This window comes from Cyprinus carpio, chromosome B6, assembly GCF_018340385.1.
Source record: "Cyprinus carpio isolate SPL01 chromosome B6, ASM1834038v1, whole genome shotgun sequence".
NCBI lineage: Eukaryota > Metazoa > Chordata > Actinopteri > Cypriniformes > Cyprinidae > Cyprinus > Cyprinus carpio.
The window spans coordinates 27,019,280-27,040,299 of NC_056602.1; the positions used below are offsets into that span (position 1 = coordinate 27,019,280).

The 21,020-nt window shown below is 35.2% G+C and overlaps 1 protein-coding gene across 12 annotated transcripts; it reads left to right on the forward strand.

The window, feature by feature from the left end:
* The first annotated feature begins 1,834 nt into the window (after positions 1–1,834).
* LOC109091206 (matrilin-4-like) lies at positions 1,835–20,752 on the forward strand. Of its 12 annotated transcripts, XM_042726549.1 has the most exons (17): positions 1,835–2,013; positions 6,205–6,321; positions 7,253–7,816; positions 9,134–9,256; positions 9,347–9,469; positions 10,548–10,670; positions 10,926–11,048; positions 12,246–12,368; positions 13,414–13,536; positions 13,854–13,976; positions 14,270–14,392; positions 14,755–14,877; positions 15,994–16,116; positions 16,591–17,004; positions 17,733–17,885; positions 18,149–18,253; positions 20,443–20,752. In XM_042726549.1, exons 2-17 carry the CDS (start codon positions 6,249–6,251, stop codon positions 20,499–20,501), a joined length of 2,598 nt encoding a protein of 865 aa, XP_042582483.1. In that variant the 5' UTR covers positions 1,835–2,013; positions 6,205–6,248; the 3' UTR covers positions 20,502–20,752. The 12 variants fall into 12 exon arrangements, with proteins under 12 accessions (XP_042582483.1, XP_042582485.1, XP_042582486.1 ...); XM_042726551.1 differs by lacking the exon at positions 13,414–13,536; XM_042726552.1 differs by lacking the exon at positions 12,246–12,368.
* The last annotated feature ends 268 nt before the right edge of the window (positions 20,753–21,020 follow it).

The following is a 21,020-nucleotide window of genomic DNA, read 5'->3' on the forward strand; positions in this document are numbered from 1 at the left end:
CAAGGGTAAGGATGAAGATGTTCTCTCACAGCTCACTGACCTTTCAGCTGCTCCTGTCTGAGTTTCCATCCGTGTCCAGTGAGATACACGCAAGGAGGCGGACAGAAAAACCTATGAAAATGCACAAAACGATTCTTTTTGGAACATGAAGAAAGAGGGTGTGCAGTAGTTTTACTTATAAATGATCTGGTAAGTGATAAAATAATTTCAAAAACATAGTTTTGGAGTGAAATAATTAGCGTTTTATCCAATACAGATCATTTCAAAATAGCTTAACATTAATAAACAGGAAAATAACTATACTACTATACAATACATTACTATGCTACTAAATAATAATACTACTGTTCATTTAACATTCAACTGTAAAGCGGCTCTACAGAAGACAATAGCCTCATTCAGCTCATTATTCAGCTGAATTCAGTTTAAAAAATCAGATAATTGAGCTTTTGAAACATTTGTTATCTGGTCCAAGCTAGTTGACCAGTTGGTGGAGACCTGGTTTAACTGGTTATCCATCTTTATCAAGTTGTTTAGAGCTGGTAGACTAGCACCAATCTCTGTTTACTTTTGGCAACAAGGAGCAATTTTGATCCTCCCTAGTGATGCACAAAAATATTTATTTTAAACTTAGTGTTACAAATTGGTAAAACGGTGGTAAATCCAAATGCATCCTCTCCAAAATCATGCAATTTACTCTTTGAACCGAACTATCTGTGCATTTCTCAGAGATCAAATCATGGAAAAGGGCTTAACCGGTTTCAACATAAATATTGTTATTATTTCAGAAAGTATTGAGGCAGTGGCACATTAACAGCTTTTTTGGCAGTCCTTTATGCCTGTGGTATAGACCTACTGTGCTTTTTACCACAGCGTTAATGATTCAGTAATAGATATTCTGACACAAATACAAGCCATTTTTAGGTGGATGGTTTGAATGTGTAGACTTCAGCAGAGGACAGGAACTTTCCAATTATTTTAAGAGGAAAAAAAAAAACACTATGTGATACATTTAGGGCAATATATTTCAATATAAATCCTTTTTTATTCTAATTTCCTTTTTAAATCCTTTTAGGATAAATGCCAATGACACAGAAAGGGAAACTTGTAATATTTGGTAAAATAAGAAAACATCTCCCTTTGTGCTTTGTGCAGTTTTAATTCTCCAAGGATATAAATGTGATATTTCCCAGCAGAGTGAAGTGCTTTAATTGAAACACACTTAATTCCCCAGGCTTAGGATGTTTCAGTCAGTCTGGCCAGATTTTTATTTGAGGCCTTCCCAGGAGGATACGGGGTCAGAGGGGCACTGATGTTATTTCCCACTTAGAGTGTGTTAAGATAAAGGTCAAATTAGAGCCCAGAGTTTGGCTTTTTTAAATTATTGCACACAAAACTTTTTAATACTTTATTTGGTTAGTTAACATGAAATATGCAGTTTAACATGCTGTACTTTTTCTAGTGTTTTTCTTCTAGTCTCTAAAATACACATTTCCCTTTCATATAAACTGTTCTCTAGTAAGTCATCAGACAGTTATTCGTTGACTACCCTTATACAGACCACATTAATATTTCACAGGAAGCCTATAAAGAAAATAGCATCACTGTAAATTAAATTTAGACTGATAAAAATCAGTTCTGTGTTCACTAATGGCACTTTAAGAGCTGGTGCATCAGCCGTGGACTAAAGCAGAACCGCAAGGAATTTCTGTAGGCTCACTGAAAGAAAGCGTTAATGTTCTCTCTCCTGCTGCAACCCCCCAAAGAAATCCTGCCTGCTCTTCCCATTTCGGACGGGGGTGGGATCTGCATTTTAAGCGTGCTCTGTAGATTTAATACCTGGCCAATGTCTTGACTGTTCACTCTATGCTTAAATAATAGCCTGGAGAGGTTACTACTCACCTTAAGGAACTGTTTGACTCTTTTAACAGGCTTTCTGAACCACTGCCGCGTCGTTTTTGGATACCGTCGCCCTCTTCTACAGGAGAGACTGTACCTGTGTGATTACCTGAGGTGAGTGAAGCACGCGTCTGATGTGTACAGGTGAGACACCTCTGTCGAGTCCACAATGGCCAACCCTGGAGAATTAGGACAAGAAAAAAAAATAATGCATTGTTGCTTGCGATTTAATTGTTTCATTGACTAATTAAATGGTTTGTTTAACGACCTGGACAGTGACCTTCAAAAAAAAAAAAAAAAAAAAAAAAAATAATAATAATAATAAAAATAATAATAAAAAAATTGGGTCGTAAAAAAATTGTTTAAAATCGCAGTTGTGAGACAGTTAAATGTAGTGAATGTGAGAAATTAGCTTAGCTGAGAATTTTTGTGTTATTTTTAAACAATGTTTTTAGGTTAACTGTTTCCCTCAATAATAAAAAAGATGTAGTTTTCATTTAAATACGGCATAGTAAGCTATCATTGTATTTATTTATAATACAATGATTTTCTTCGTCATAAAATGCAATTGGTCCTTCAAATAGCCTAATCAGTTAATTGTTTTTATCTATGGCAATTTTTGAGTATGATGACACATTTTGGAATAAATGTCTGTCACGAGATTTAATAAAAAATATACTTTATTTGATTAATATTTCATTCGTATGTGTAAACTATTTTAAAATGTGACCCATGTTTATGATCGCATCACGTGGTCTTTTTTTTCTTACCCGTGAAAAGTGTATTTATTTAAAATGGCATACTGAAATATTATTTCTGCTGTCTGTATATCGTGCACAGTATGTGAATTTTTGTATCCATGAAATATTATAATGTGTGGTTTACTACCAAAGCATATTGTGGAAAAATGTCTCCCACAATGTAGTCCTCTTAAAGCTCTTAAATTTTCAAGTGGAAGATATGTCAGCTATCATTTTTAATATATATATATATATATATATATATATATATATATATTGCTCAGTATTTGTTCAGAGTGCAAAAAAATGCAATCTAGACAAAGTTTAATTTAATTGCAACATTTTTTTAATTTTGGGATGATGATCTAATAGCATGGAACATCAATGCAGCATACTACTTTTGAAAATAATTCATGAAATAAATGGTTCCAGATAAATTCTTATAAAAACTGTTTTTTTATTTTTCTGAATGTTCTATTAAAGCATCTGTGACAGTACACAGTATATACTGTGCAGTAAGTAGTTAGTATTCCCTTCCAAACACAGCCAAGACTTGAACTGAACTAAATATATATCAGCATGTAACAGGCTGTCTGTGTCTCAAAACCTAGTGAGCTGCCAACCTAAACAGCATATTTGGGCATCATGCTTTCCACAGTGCTATCTAGATAGGCAGCTCACCAGATTTTGGGACACAGCCACATGCTTTAGGTGCACAGTGTTGGCTGGAGGCAAAATGCTATTAGTCATAAAGCGTCACATCTGCTTTCAATCCCACTTTAACAAGAAGCTGCTGTTAGTTAATCTAACTCTGCTCTGAAGCTGTCAGTCAATCGGCTGCCAAAGAAACCATGCTTTAATGCTCCTGTCTTCTCCCTTGCTCCCTCACGATGGGTTTTTCTTTGGTCTGTCTGTGCCCCATGTCAAGCTGAGAGAAATGTTTACACCATGGGGCTTCACCTCATGGAGATCCCTTTGGGCGAAAGCTGGGATCCGGGAAGCTTAAACAGTCTTCTATATATATATATATATATATATATGTATATATATACATACAGCATGCTGGAAGAAATGTGTTGTTGCTCTTTTTTTACATACGTATATATTATAAATATTATATAATATAAATAAAAAACATTAATTTCAGTTACTTAAAACACTGGCCACCATTGTTACCATATTTGTCGCATTGACCTGTTTCTCTCTCTCCTTTCCTTTGGTCCTGCATGGCGTATGCAACAGCCACTTTGAAATCTTCATAAACTCTTCTATAGTGCCAGACACTTCACTGCTGTTCATGCCAACTGGTTTTACTTTATTCTGTCCTTTCGCAATAGTGTAACTGTCAGAGTCCTGTTGTGAGAGGACTTCTCCATCTTCATTTCCAATAACTGTGTTATCAGCCTCATAGAAGTATTTGTAAATCTATACGCGTATTTGTTTTCAGAGATAGTCACCTGCACTCAGGCGTAAAGTCCAAACAGAAATGAATGTGGGTGACATTTAGTGCAGATGTTGATTATTGGTGGGAGTAAAATGTGGACACCAAACCTATCTGACTTTTAAGTTACGACCTTGAATAACAAGCAAACAGGAATCATGGTTGAAGAGGATAAGTGATTTTACACAAGTTGGTAGTGATGTGGTCACATGGAATTTGCATTATTTCCAGATGCAGGACCTGAAATTGTAAAATATGGAGGGTGTTTGTTCATTAAATCAGCAAACCCATTTACAAGGGGCTGCATGTTCTTCAAAGCCAGCTGAATGGAAACAGTTTATCAGTAAAATATCAGTACATGCAAATGGTTTGGAATAACAGCACCTCTTTGTATGCATGCTAGACGTACTCCATAATATATTGCAGTTAAATATGACATTGGCTGCCATCCAAAAGCCAGTAATGATGCTATATTCTCTTAAACATACCTCTTAAATCTTCTGAATCTGCTAATATGATGAGTGTGACCACACAGTGTAGAAATAATCAAAGCCGAGTTAAGGGCCTCGGCAGCTCGTACTCACACACTCAAAGCCTAATGTACACATATAGCACAGAGGATTCATTGTATTAGCACACAAGGGACTGAAGTTAACCTGGATGCCACTGAAACGACAGTCATGTGCAGAGTCTTTATCAAGGCTGAGGGAAACCACAAACCAGTCCTGCACTCCTGGTCATAGAGGTCATGCTCATGCTGAGAGAAGTAAAGTAGTACAGTATATAGGGAAGCATGTGTGATATCTTTTGAAAGAGGTTAATTCACCCTGAAATTAACATTCTTATTTACTTACGTTATACTGTTTGATTTTAATCTTCCAGACTGAGCAAAAATGAAAACTGAGATTTTTATATTATATTCCAAGTCCTTTGAAGCTATACTATAGACCAAAATGATTGCATTTTGCCTTGTAGAAGATCTTGTAGAAGATTGTTTCACAAAAATGTTTTAAATGTTTTTATTGTCTCTTATGCTCACCAATGCCTACATTTATATGTATAAACTTACATTAAAAACAGCAAAATTGTGAAATATTATAAAAAAAATTAAATAACTGTTTTCTGTTTTAATATATTTTTAAATCGTAATTTATCCATGTGATGCAAAGCTGAATTTTCAGCATCATTACTCCAGTCTTCAGTGTCACATGATCCTCCAGAAATCATTTTAATATTTAAAACCAGTTTTGCTGCTTAATATGTTTATCGAAACTCTAAATTGTCTGAAATAAAATCTTTTGTAGCATTATACTGTAAATGTAATTACTGTCATTTTTTATTCAAATTAATATGTTACTGCTGAATAAAAGTTTCAATTTCTTAAAAAAAAAAAAAAAAATCAATAGTGACCCCAAACTTTTGGCCTTAAAAAGGGATTTGAGAGCTATGGAGAAAAAAAAAAGCCAATTCATTGCATTAAGCTTTCATATGACTTCAGAAGTGGCAAATATATTTGCAATAAAGTGCATGTTGTATAGAAAACCTTTATGGTACTTTACATGGTGCTGATTGACATGAGGGTGGATAAATGATGACAGAATTTTCATTTTTGGATGAATTATTCCTACAAGCATATCAGCTTCAACTGCAACGTTTGTACAGCTGAAATGCTGTTTTAAATTGAATAGCGAATAGAAAAGCACCAATCTGTCAGGCTGTTCATCTGCCGAGTTCAAAGACAACAATTCATGCCAAACCATGACACACTCCTCCATTCTGTGGCCCACTGATAGTGATAACTCTTATCAGGGCTTTGGAGCAGCAAATCCCTTTTTGAAAGCCAAATTGACTGACAGCACGCCATTTACAACGCCAACGTCGCAGACGCTGTTATTTTCCAGCAATTACTTCACACAGCGTTTGAACTTAGTGCCTGTGGTGATGTAACCGGCCCAAAAGTCTATTAACTCTTCCATGTTAACGGCCTGTTTAGAACTGCTGCTGTGGACCATCTGTTTGGTGTCGCCGTTTTATTGCGAGCTCAGACTGGAATGTGTGGCTGCTTTTAAAGCACAGATTTCCTTTGACCTGCAATTTTTCTTTCTTTCTTTTCTCCACCTACAGCCAGTGGGATTTTTGCGGTTAGACTGGGCCTTTGTCAACGAAACATGACACGTGCGTTGGTGTACGTTGGTGTGCTAATAGCCATAATGGCTGTGACGGAAGCAAGACCTAAATCAGGTTGGTTAAACCGTCGTCATAACGCTTAAAAATCAATCTTGGCAGTTAGTTTTACATGCAAAACTAAACCAAAATATATTAATATAAGCATGACCAGCATAGCTCTAATATGCAAACTTAATAAACCGTAATGGGGCTGAAACAGAAAATTGACTTTGTCTTTATAATTTGAATATTATAATACTGATATTGGAAAACTACGGAGCCCCACACATGGCAAGCAGGAGAAAAATAGTAGGCTAAATCTTGTGCATGATTTACTATTTCGTTCCCACAATTTGCTAAATCGTGCACATGATTTATAAATCGAGAGAACGAATTAGTAAATTGTGCTCACAATTTAGCAAATTGAGCGAACGAAATAGTAATTGCGTGCACGTTTTAGTACATCGAGGGAACGAATTAGTAAATCGTGCACACAATTTATTTATTTTGTCTTGCATGTCATGTGCGGGGCTCCGTAGAAAACACTGTACACTCTTAAAAATAAAGGAGGTTCTGCCATTGAAGAACAATTATTGGTTCCCCAAAGAAACTTTAAGTAACAGTTCTTAAAAATTAACAAAGTGTGATTTTAATAATCTAAATAAAACCTTTTCCATTATAAAGAACCTTTTGTGCAATTGAAAGCTTCCGTGGATGTTAAAGGTCCTCCAAAGAACCATCTATACAAATAAAAAACATTATTTTTGAGAAAACCATTATTTGGTTCCCAAAGGGCATTTCATTAAACAGTTCTTAAAAGATCAATTTTTGTTTGAAGAGTAATTTAAACCTTTTTCTACTATAAACAACTGTGTAATGTAAAGTTTCCATAAAGGTTCTTTATGGAACCATCAATGGCAATAAAGAACCTAGTGTACTTGTTTTCTTTAACTAAATCAGTATTGTCATTATGTGTTTTTCCTTTTTTTCTACCATTTTTTCACAGCTGAACCAAAGTGTAAATCCGGCCCGGTTGACCTTGTGTTCATCATCGACGGCTCGCGCAGCGTTCGTGCCCATGAGTTTGAGACAATGCGCAAGTTCATGATAGACATCATCCATGAGCTGGACATTGGCCTGGAAGCTACAAGAGTTGGTGTGGTCCAGTACTCCAGTCAAGTCCAGAACGTGTTCTCCCTAAAAGCCTTCAGCAAGTCTGCTCAGATGGTCAAAGCCATCAACGAGATCATTCCATTGGCACAGGGAACCATGACCGGCCTGGCCATCCGCTATGCTATGAACGTAGCCTTCTCTGCTGAAGAAGGTGCCCGTCCCAACGTCCCCCACGTAGCGGTTATCGTGACAGATGGCCGTCCTCAGGACCGTGTGGCTGAAGTGGCCGCTGCTGCGAGGGACTCTGGGATTGAGATCTATGCCGTTGGTGTTGCCAGGGCTGATATGACCTCACTGCGAGCTATGGCATCTCCACCGTTTGAGGATCACGTGTTCCTGGTGGAGAGATTTGACCTCATTCACCAGTTCGGTCTTCAGTTCCAAGACAAGCTTTGTGGTAAAGTGTTCCTCCATTTGATATATATACTCCACATTAGAGACAGGATCTAGGCATAAAAGTTGAACTCTTAAGGATTCTTTTCTAAAAGGTTTTAACTTCAAACCTCAACTCAAAGGTATCATTTCTTCTTAGCAATAACAAAGGATGTACCCTAACATGCAAATATTTTAGGGTCTGTTAATATTGTTAACGATTTTGAAAAAGTCTCCTGTTGTCACCAAGGCTACATTTATTTGAGAAAAATAAAGTAAAATCAGTCATTTTTATTTGAATATATTTTAAAATATACTTTATTCCAAATTATGATGCAAAGCTAAATTTACTCAGCATCATAACTCCAGTCTTCAGCATCACATGATCATTCAGAAATCATTCTAATATGCTGATTTAGTGAATAAAAAAAAAAAATACCAATATATATTTTTTTTATTATCAGCAATGTTGAAAACAGTTGTGCTGCTTAATATTTTTATTTTCTAGGAATCTATGATGAATAGACAGTTTAGACATCATTTTTAAAATAATCCTTTGTAACTTTATAAATATCTTTACTGTCACTTTTGAATGATCAATTTAATGATTAATTTAATGCATTCTTGCTGAAAAAAAGCAATAATTTCTTTAAAAACTTTTTAACGGTCCTATATACATTTAGAGATAATTAAATATACAAATAAAATAAAAATAATAATAAAAAATAAGTAAAAATTTTCTTAAATATAGGTAATTAATCACAATCTTAATATTTTTGTTATTTTGTCAACAACAATTATATGCCATTTTGTAGTTGAGTATGATCAGCACAACAGTGTAAACTAATCCCGTATTTTCTAATAATATTAACATGTAAAATATTGAAAATAGCAGAGGACCTAGGACAGATCCTTGTTGCACTTTATACTTTACTGGTGATAATTGTGATGACTTGAGATGACCATTTAAAGCAATATAAGTGAGATTAGCGGCAACCACGCTGGTGATGCTAATGGGCTATAAGCTAATAGCGGACTCGGGTAATCAAAATATAACTAGTGATAACAAGGCGCTCTGATTGTTTTTGTTGTAGAATACGATAGGGGATATATTCACATGTTATAGAAATGAAAATGATGGTCTATAAAATTGATGTTAAGAAAAAAATAGACGATAAAGAATTAGCTTGATGGAGCTCAAACTCAAGTGGCAGCAACAAATAGTCTATACATAAATCTTATGTTGACTAAGCACATGAATGCTGTTTCTTTTACATCCTGTGGACACAAAGATTTAGCTTTTCTTGCTTTCTCAGTACTCATGTGTGCGTTGGATTGGCAGGGATGGACTTGTGTCTGGAGTCTGATCATGGCTGTGAGCACATCTGTGAGAGCTCGCCTGGCTCCTACCACTGTCTGTGTCTGCCTGGATACACACTCAACGAGGACGGCAAGACCTGCACACGTGTGTAGCCTTGCAAATGACACATCATCATAGAAGTATGACACAATTATCATTCCAGCGGTGCTCAACAGGTGTGTGTTTGCCTTGCAGCCATTGATCTATGTGCTGAAGGGAAACATGATTGTGACCAGATCTGTATCGCTTCACCCGGGTCATTCTCATGTGACTGTAACACTGGATACATGCTCAACGACGACAAGAGAACCTGCACAAGTCAGTGACACACAAGTGATATCTGCATAACAATTTAAGTGAAGTGTGAACTTGTAGAATAACAGACAAAGGTTATGTTCAGAATAGCATACTACCATACTATTCATACTATTTTAGCAGTACGCATTATAGGTAGTGAACACAGTATGCAAATGTTCTGTATGCATGGAATATTTAAACTGAGTTTGCTAAAATGTGCAGTATACAATATATTCTGTGCAGTATGCAGTAGTATGTACACAAGTATTCCATTTTGAACATAACCAAAGGAACATACTGTATACTAAATATACACCTGTTCTGCTAATGTACAGCACAGTATATTGTGCCTCAGTACATAGTATGCTTACTTGTACATTTAAACCCAAACTTAAAGATCCCGTGAAATTAGTTGATAAGCATTTTTCTCTCATCACATATTTTTCCATTGAATCCAGTTTTTATTTTAGTGTATTAAAGTATTTATTAATATTTTGATTTAGCTTTCATTTTTATAATTTCCGTTTTTCTTTCATCATTTTTATTCGTTTGTTTTAATATTTTCATTTAGCTTTAATTTATTTTTATTTCATTTTAATAGTTTTACTGCTTCCACTTAAACTTAGAAGTTGTGTTTTTGTGTTATATGCTTTTGATATTTTTATTAGTTTGTAAAATATTTTTAGTTAGCTTTAATTTATATTTATTTTAGTTTCATTATTTTTAGTACTTCAGCTTAATCTTATGTTAATTCACTTTAATTCACTTTGATCCTACTTTATATTAAGTGGCCTTAACTACTATGTACTTACATTTGAATGAATAATTTGGTACAATGGACTTATTGTGTACATACATGTTTTTACATTGTACTTATATTTTTACAACAACAACAAAAAACAACAACAACAAAACAGATTTAGTTTTAGATAACTATAAAAACACTGATTGAAGAAGGAAGTAAACTAGCCAGTAGATGGCTTCAAGATGAATAGACATGGACTAAAACCCAGAAAGCTCCAGTCCTGATTTCACGGGGTCTTTAACACCTGATTGACTCGCCTATAAATCTTCTCTCACCATTCTCTGCCTGTTCCAGTGATTGATTACTGCTCATTTGGGAATGATAGCTGCGAGCATCAGTGTGTGAGTGTGTTCAATGGCTTTAATTGTCGCTGTAACGAAGGATACTCATTCAACGATGACCTGAAAACCTGCACAAGTTAGTGAAAGCAATTCCCTACAACTTACAACGCTTTTTAAAATATAAAAAGTATATGCTGTGTAGTATGGCAATATTCCATTCAGCTTATACCAAATGAATACAGACCAGGTGATGTAAAACAAACAGAAATAATAAATGTCTGCATAGTAGCTGTATGCTAGTATCGCCAAATGCATACATTAATAGACAGCAATGAATTTTGCATGTGTTTTACCATCACCAAAGTCTCATGCTTCTGTCTGCCTGTTCCAGTGATCGACTACTGTTCATTTGGGAATGATAGCTGTGAGCACGAGTGTGTGAGTGTGCTTCAGAGCTTTTATTGCCGCTGCCATGAAGGATACACACTCAATGAGGATGAAACAACGTGCACAAGTTAGTGAGGCCCACGGATACGCATACAATTCACATATGGAGGACTCACAACTCACAATACCTACAACACTACAAGCCTATAATTACATGGCAGACACAGACATTCTCCTAACTAACATTTTTCAAACACATGGAACAGTTATTTATGCATAGACAAAGTTCGCAATGTCATTACAGCTTCCTCTTGGCTGCATTATGCTGCTATAAAACACACGTGCGCTACTTATCTATGCATTTTCTCCTGTGACCAGCTGGTTTATCGATTAAGCCACTGAACAAAAACAATGTGTTTTAGTGTTTGAGCTTCTAGTTCTGTGCAGTTTTTATAGTAAATAGTGAAACATATCCAAATAGTTGAGCGTTTTTAGTTTATAAGCAGTATGGGGAAGCTGCTTCACATTGAGTGGCTTTAGCTTAGCAAGTCAGTTAGCAATTCAAGAACAAGCTACTTTGCTGCAAGCTAAAAAAAAAAAAAAAAGCTGTTAAGGCTATTATTAGTATTATCTGGCACTAAACATTTGTAAGGAATACATTATCTTAAAAAAACTCTAATTTAGAATTTTTACCATGTTGTACTGCTATTTGTTAGCACAACTAACTTTTACTTATAATGCTTAGCAAGCTACAGTTTCAAATTAATAAGAGTACTGTCCACAACTCTTTATCTATGCTACTAGCAAAAAGTAGCTAACTCGGTTAAAATTAATAGTAGTTATACCATTTATAAGCAGTGCCTTAAAAATCTGTGATTTAGCATTTTTGCATGCTGCTCTGCTATTTGTTAGCACAAATATCATGTTTTTGTTACTGTAGCTTAGCAAGCTGCAGTAAATTACTTTACACAACCTACTATTTGTTAGCTATGCTACAAGCTACTCACCTGTTAATAGTAGTTAAGTAGTTATTTTAGAACTGTGATTTAGCATTTTTCCTGCTACACTACTGTTTGTTAGTAAAAAGTAGCTTGTTGCTGGAAAAATACACTGTTTTGAAGGTAGCTAAGCTACTGTCATGCTACTGAAAATGTAGTTAACTTAAGCTAGTTATTCCGTAGCACTGCTAAACACACTCATGCATATAGTTTTAGCAGCTTAAATGTTCTGAAACAAGATAAACACAGCTTGTAGTTTACTTTGATGTGGTTTGCTCTTCCTGCTTTGCCAAAGCTTTTCTCTCACTGTTCTCTGCCTGTTCCAGTGATCGACTACTGCTCATTTGGGAATGATAGCTGCGAGCACGAGTGTGTGAGTGTGCTCAATGGCTTTAACTGCCGTTGTAATGATGGATACTCACTCAACGCTGACATGAAGACCTGTTTAAGTTAGTGAAGTCCATCGTCAGTTTGTACATTCACAGAATCAAAAGGAATTCCCTTAAAGTCAAGTTTACTTTAAATTTTTCTCAATTGTTTACCATCAGTATTGGGTCCATCCATGCTAAATTGTTAAGATGCTAGTTTGAATATCAACAGATGTGGATCCTATTGAGTTTAATAGTATAATATCCTTCCTCTCATTGCTCTCTGTTCTCTCTCAAAGCACTGAAAGCTCTGTAAGGGATTTCAGATGTTTGTCCACATTGGGAATTGGGATTGGGAATTAGGCCACACAGCCTCTCTTGGAAAACCACATCCTCTTGTTTTTCCCTCCAAAACAGCATGTGATGGCCAAAACAAGTTCTTAACCTTAAGCATGGAGACCAATTGAGAAACAATTGGAAGGAGACTTGATTCAAAGTATCTAATCTAAATTAAAAATTAATTGGAATATTTGTCATATTTGTATTATGATCCATCTAATCTATATTTAGTGATTGATTACTGCTGATTTGGGAATGATAGCTGTGAGCATCAGTGTGTAAGTGTCCTGAAAGGCTCTCACTGCATTTGTAATGATGGATACACACTCAATGATGACAAGAAGACCTGTACAAGTTAGTGAAGGGAGAACATCCTTTTGCTTACAATTAATTTGCACAATCCTAAAACTCAATTTCACTGCTATTTTCTCAATTGTTTACCATGAATATTTTGGGCCTTCGATTGCTAAGCTGGTAAGACACCAACATCACCACAAAATTGTAATTTTGAGTGGGAAATTTTCTAAGTTTTGTTGTAGTGAGAAGACATGCCAGCCGCAATGCAGCAGCAATTGTATCAATGTTCAATTTTAAAACTACAATACAACTATACACAACAAGCCCTGCTGTCATATTAATGGTAGACCATTGAGAAAAATTGGGAAGAATTTGGAAGAAGCAAAGAAAAGTTACTTTAAAACACCCAAATTTTAGGAATGAATGAAATACTTACTATATTCAGTACATGTCATATCCTTGAATTCTAATACATCTAATTCATATTTAGTGATTGATTACTGCTCATTTGGGAACGATAGCTGCGAGCACGAGTGTGTGAGTGTCCTGAAAGGCTTTCACTGCCGCTGTAATGATGGATACACACTCAACGATGACAAGAAGACCTGCACAAGTTAGTGAAGGCTTACAATCAATTTATGCATTAACTTATATGTCATTTCTCTGCCTTTTTCTCAGTTGTTTAGTATCAATATTTGGGCCATCCATTGCTAAACTTATAATAACATTTCTAAATGGTGGAGTGTTTCCAGTCTATAAGGGTTTCTGAATTTAACACCAACAGACTTGGGGCCCAATAAGAGCTGTAGTTTTATTTACAATAACCAAAGACAAGTTCTCCACCGAGAAAATTTGAGAACTACAGTATATAAAAGAAAAATGTTTATCCTGTTTGGTCATGTTCTTTAAATCCATCTAATCCATATTTAGTGATTGATTACTGCACATTTGGGAATGATAGCTGCGAGCACCAGTGTGTGAGTGTCCTGAAAGGCTTTCACTGCATTTGTAACGATGGATACTCACTCAACGATGACAAGAAGACCTGTACAAGTTAGTGAAGGCCACATGTTAAAACCCTACACACATACACCTACACACATCGGAGTATCCATAACCCCAATTTTATACTTAAGTACAAAAGCAAAGTATTCAATATCCTTATGAATCCTTGCTTACCTAAAAAATCCATCAAATCTCAGTAGAAAAATAATCATAATAGCATTTTTACAAGTTCCCTTTCTATGCTTCTTCCTCTTACAAAACATTTAACTCTTTGCCAACTACTTTGGCTGCTCGTCTTACTCCAGATTTTGAGCTTCTCTGCTTCTTTCTGCCTGTTCCAGTGATTGACTACTGCTCATTTGGGAATGATAGCTGCGAGCACGAGTGTGTGAGTGTCCTGAAAGGCTTTCACTGCCGTTGTAAAGATGGATACACTCTCAATGATGACAAGAAGACCTGCACAAGTTAGTGAGAGTAACTGATCGACACATACTGTTCCAGATCCATGCACACAACGCTAATCACACTTGCTTACTCTGACTTGGAATCAGGCTCATTAAATTATTCAGCTCTCATAATGTTGTTTTTTTATTGTTGTAATTTTCTTAAAATGGACAGTTACCTTATGCTCTTCTATAACCTAAGTTTTAAGAGAACCTACATTTTGTTGGTTGATCTTGCATGTCATGGATGTTTTTGTTGTCATTTCAATTATAAATTTGAAATTTAACCTGTTCAGAATAGTTAACGTCACATTGAAGCAGTTATAGGATGTTTTGCACCATTTATTCACTAAAACACTATTGCCTTTGTTTCTGTCTATTAGTGATCGATTACTGTTCATTTGGGAATCACAGTTGTGATCATCACTGTGTTAGTGTGCTCAATGGCTTCTACTGTCACTGCAACGAGGGATACACTCTTCAGGAGGACGGAAAGACCTGCCAGTGTATGTATGAAGCTCCAGACAGGTGCTGCATTAAAGAGGATGAAAGTGTCTCTTTTCCTAGTTGAAGATGCAAAGATAACTATTAGTAGGTTTTCACAAACAATTGCAAAAATACTAGTTTAACAAGCAGTGGTAGAATAAGCTTAGTGCATATTGATGTCTGTATTTTATTGTATGCCTTTTATGTAACTGCTTTTTCAAATTATCATTCAGGCTTTCACCACATTTGAGATATGGTATGATTTGTTGATCTTCCAACTTGATTATCTGATAAATTTATTCAGTTCGCTTACTGTGCTCAAATTACTTAACACTGTATGGTGCCTTGGCTGAAACTCTTTTAAAATGGTTCAAAATCAGCTGGCACAGAAATGAAGTGCCCTCTCTTTAAGCCTGATGGCCTTCCTTGGCCTTGAACAGCTGAAAAGACCAAAAATATCGAGTGTGTCGTTTATCATTTGTTAAGTTTGCCTAAAGGCTCTGGCCAGTTGCTTTAAAGAACCCAGTCATTTCTTCACCAGATTTCCGCTTTCTGCTACCAATGTAATGTATAGCAGAAAAAGTTTAATTCATTTTTTTTTTTTTTTTCATTATTATTATTTAATAAAAACTTATGAACAGATAGTGCACTACTATTCAAAAGTTTAGGGTTGGTAAGATTTTTTAAATGTTTTTGAATTATTATTATTATTATTATTATTTTGCTCACCAAGGCTGCATTTATTTGATCCAAAATACAACAAAAACAGTAATATTGTGAAATATTTTTACAATTTAAAATAATCATTTTCTATTTGAATATATTTTTAAATCAAATTTTTCCTGTGATGCAAAGCTGAATTTTCAGCATCATTACTCTAGTCTTCAGTGTCACATGATCTTGTATTAATCATTCTAATATGCATAATATAATATTATTACGAAGTTGAAAATATTTTACTTTTTATTTATATTTTCTTTACTGTCACTGTTGATCAATTTAATGCATCCTTGCTGAAGAAAAGTATTCATTTTCATTATGTAAATAACATTCCTTTTCTGACTTTCTCATAATTCCCTTTCATGTTTATTTTTATTGTGGTTTATGACATGCTCTTCATGTTTTGTGTTCTGCAGCGGATAACTTGTGTAACACAGTTGAACATGGTTGTGAACACCAGTGTGTGAGCACTCCGGGATCATACCACTGCATATGTCCTGAGGGCCATGTGCTACAGGACGACGGCAAGAGCTGTGGAAGTAATGCACGCTTTCATTCAGACAGCCCTCATTACAGCTGAGATTATCCAAAACTTTGTTTTAAAAGGGGAAATACCTAAAGCTGAATTCCTAAAGCTGCAAATTATTGATTGGTGTCTTTATAAACTGCATGCATTCTGTTGCTAGAGGTGAAGTGTGCAATTTTTTCAGTGTTAAAATACTTTGTTATATCTCAGTTTAGCATTCAGAGACCTCTACATGTTAGCTGTAATATTGCTCATGTACATTTTTCTAAACCCCTGGGGCTAAATATAAAATAAGTTTTTTTTTTGTTTTTTTTTTGCACAGGAAAGCAAATATGAAAATGGAACTTATTTTTATAGCTGTTTTGTGGCCTAAATTAGACACTTCATATTTGAAAATACAAAAAAAAAAAAAAATGCCCCACCTTCTCTGCTAATGGAAAAAAATGTTTTAAAATACATGTTTGTTCATTTCTCTTGCCCTCTCTAGCCTGTCGATCCTCCAACATTGACCTGGTCCTCCTCATCGATGGTTCCAAGAGTGTGCGGCCGCAGAACTTCGAGCTTGTCAAGCAGTTTGTTAACCAGGTGGTGGATCAGCTGGATGTCTCCCCTAAAGGAACACGCGTGGGTCTCGTCCAGTACTCAAGCAGAGTGCGGACAGAGTTTCCGCTCAGCATGTATCAGACAAAAGAAGAGATCAAAAAGGCTGTGATGAATGTGGACTACATGGAGAAGGGGACCATGACAGGCTTGGCTCTCAAACACATGGTGGAGAACAGCTTCTCTGAGGCTGACGGAGCCCGTCCTGCTGAGAAGAACATCCCACGGGTCGGCCTGGTCTTCACTGACGGGCGATCGCAGGATGATATTCAGGAGTGGGCCAAGAAGGCCAAGGAAGCTGGTATTGTTATTTAAGGGCTTAAAATAAAAGTGGCACTCAAATTGTGGTATAAATTGCTTTAAAATAAACACGTTTCTTTAATTTAGCAAAATTAAAAAACAAAAAAACTAAATTAAATTTAGCCTAGTATAGCTTTTGAACATTTAGTGTAGTATTTTTATTCTTTTTATTTTTATTTTGGATTTTTTTTTTTTAATATTACTATTATTCCTAGAAAAGATTAAAAGAAATTAAATCAGTTTTTTTTTTTTAAATATAATCTAATAGGTGCTAAACTGTCCAAAATTGCAAACCTGAATGAATATATAAAAAAGAATAGATAAAATAAATAAATAAAATAAATTTTGCATTTATTATAAAATCTGCATTTGTACACAAGTTGTAAGAAAATAACTTTGTAATAAAAAAATATTTTTTAACAGTTTTTATTGTAAATATTTCATACAGTTTTATATTTTTAAATGTATTTATTATATTTTGCATTTAAAACATTAAAATATTTTAATTTATATTAATAAAATATTAGTTTATTGCCAGAAAATGTTGAAAAACCTCAAATAAATAGTTTCTTAATCCCAAATATCCAATATTTTCCAAAAATTGCAAACCTCTTATAAAATGAATAGCTTGTTAAGCATCTTCTCACTGAGCTTTTTTCTGAAAAAGAAAAAAGTGCATCTTTTATGTTCTTTTGACACATTGTTTGATGTGTGTCTTGTATGTTGCAGGTATCACCATGTATGCTGTTGGTGTGGGTAAAGCCGTGGAGGATGAGCTGAGAGAGATTGCCTCTGAGCCCATGGAAAAACACTTCTTCTACACCGCCGACTTCACTGCCATCAGCCAGATCGCTGAGAACCTCAAACTCAATGTCTGTGCAGGTGCGTTTGAAAGACTGAGAACAGGTATACCATACCTGAATCATCTGTGTTAGAGGGCACACTTTTCACTTTCACTTTCACATTTTGTTCAATAGCGCCATCTAGAGCCTGAGGTAAACACACATGCAAAGTTCACATAAGGAGGTGCCAATGAAAGAAATATATAGCCTGTATAGAATGCATAAATGCAAATTTAAGGAAATTATTGATAATGAATATACTGAACATTTCTTCATTTTCACATTTAATGCCTCATTTTCCAGCTGAGAGTCAAGGAGAGATCGAGGTTAAAGACCCTTGCGCTTGTGAAAGCCTAGTGGAGTTCCAGCAGGTTACGATGTCCACCCTAGACCAGCTCAACCAGAAACATATCCTTTATATATTCATCAGTAAAAATCCTTTTAACAACATGCTTTCTTTTCAGCTACACCATGCAGCACTGCAGCGTAACTCATCCAGACTCCAAACTTTCTCCTTTATAACCTGAGGATTAACGCATGATTATTATAACAAGCAAAGGGGTTTAACAGAAGCCCCTCTGTACAGAAAGAGCCCACATTGTGTCCGTTGGTCTGATCTGTTCCAGACTGGCCCCTCTGGTTTGGCTCCTCACATAAACCTCTTCAAAATGCTTCAATGGCTCTTTGTTTAGATCTCTCACTCAGCATCATTCATCAAAGCTCAAAAGAGCCCTTGTCCCACGTCTGAGGCCAGAAACAGATGTTTCTGAACTGCTAGATGCAGATGCACGTCTTCACTGGATCCATTTAACTAGAAGTTGATGAGATTACAAAGGAAGGATGTTGCTTCTTGGCTCTCATCATAGTTTAAGAGCAGATCTTGCTGATGGGAGTCATTTACAGTTGGATCTAGTGGTTAGAGTGCATTGCTCAGATACTTTGATCTCATTTGTTCAAGCGATGCCAATCACAATCCAATTCCCAAATCGTTTTCTTATCAGAGAAGCCAAAAAGCCATGTCATTTACTGTTTTTGAGTGTAAATATGTAAATCAGTGCTGCAGTGATTGTGTTTTTGTAGGCCATCCCAAAAGTTAGCATTACTCTGGTCCCAGTAGGATTTTTCCACTGGCTTTTGGATTATTGCAGAAAATAAGCTGTGCGGCCAACAAAAGTGTGATTCTTACACGTGTTGTTTTTCATGATAATCTCCACACATTAATACATCTTTTATGAATTTGGGAGCCTAAATGCAATCGGCAGAAGTACAAAGCTTAGCGTACGCTATAAACCAACTACACCACACCACCATCTGAGCTTCTGACAACTCTTTCAGTCTTGATACAAAAACATTTCCCCTGAAAGTTTGGGTTAGAATAGTGTGAAAGAGTGCAGTTCTAAACAAAACAAGGCTGTGAGAAAATGAGTTTACCCCCATATGCTAATGTAACATATGTGACCCTGGAGCACAAAAGCAGTCTTAAGTCGCTGGGGTATATTTGTAGCAATAGCCAAAAATACATTATATGGGTAAAATTGATTGATTTTTCTTTTATGCCAAAAATCATTAGGATATTAAGTAAAGATCCTGTTCCATGAAGATATTTTGTAAATTTTCTACTGTAAATATATTAAAACGTAATTTTTGTTTAGTAATATGCATTGCTGAGAACTTCATTTGGACAACTTGAAAGGTGATTTTCTCAGTATTTAATTTTTTTGCACCCGCAGATTCCAGATTTTCAAATAGCTGTATCTCGGCCATCATATTGTCCTATCATAACAAACAATACATCAATGGAAAGCTTATTTATTCAGCTTTCAGATGATGCATAAATCTCAATTTTGAAAAATTGACCCTTACAGCTGGTTTTGTGGTCCAGGGTCACATATGTACAGTATATTAAATTTCCATATATGTAATAATTTTTCATTTAAAGTAAAACTTATTTTCTGTTGGAAATTGGAACAATCTCATATATTGCCATATATACTATATCTAGCCCATACAAATATGTCTGTGTAATAAATTTTTGGACATATACATCATGTACATGATAAAACTCGTCAATACATGTTGAAATTACATAAGTAATAGACATGTAATTTAAAAATAGATTACAAAAACATACAAACTGACAGATATTTTGTGTATATATATTGTTTTATTAAAGTTGAGTATATAAAATATATATATTGTAAGCATATATGGTTGCTACATATAATAGCATAAAAATCATATATACTGTAGATATTGCTGATTTCATATTTGTGAGCCTGGACCTCAAAACCAGTCATAAGTAGCACAGCTATATTTGTAGCAATAGCCAAAAATACACTGTTTGGGTCAAAATTATTAATTTTTCTTTTATGCCAAAAATCAGCAGGATTTTATTTTACACTTGTTTGGAACCATCTTGTTCAAAACCCCAAGGGGTATTACTGATGTATTTTATGCCATAGAAAAACATGAAAATATCTCGTGCTTGTGTTAAACACAGACCTTAATTAAGGCATTTAACCAAAACCCATAAAAAAAAAACCCTAAGTATGGCTGATTGATCATTTTTATAGTATATTTCCTTAACTGTGTTTCACTGTCAGCTATGACCAAGCGATTGGAAGTTCTAGAGAGCCAGCTGCTCACAAGAAAATGAGAGAGCGCTTCACACAACAGTCCAGATGAGGACGGGGCCCGCTGGGTGTGAAGGGCCCCACAGTCACAAGATCTACAGGTGTAGACGCCTGAGGCATGAGGCCCACTATTTCCGGTGCCATTTTTGAACATGGCTGATATTGTTCCCTATTTATACATGATTTGTATTGTATGATTTATAGAGAGGTATGTATTTATGGCAAATGTGATATTAGCATTTATACACTTAAAAGGGAAATGAAGTGTTTGGTACCACTCTGAAATATTGTCATCTTTATTATTATTTGCATCATTTTTGGCACCAAATTTATGCACAATGTGTGACTATGGATCTTTAAAACCTTTATGCACAAATGTATTACAAAAAAAAAAAAAATAGAAATTGTTCTGTTGTACAGTTTTAGAATCATTAGTTTACAGAGAAAATACTAACACCAAAAGAAACAAACACTGCACTCTGTCATATTACCAAAGCTGTTGCCTGTCAATGTTGTGCATGAATATTTTAAATAGTCAGAGG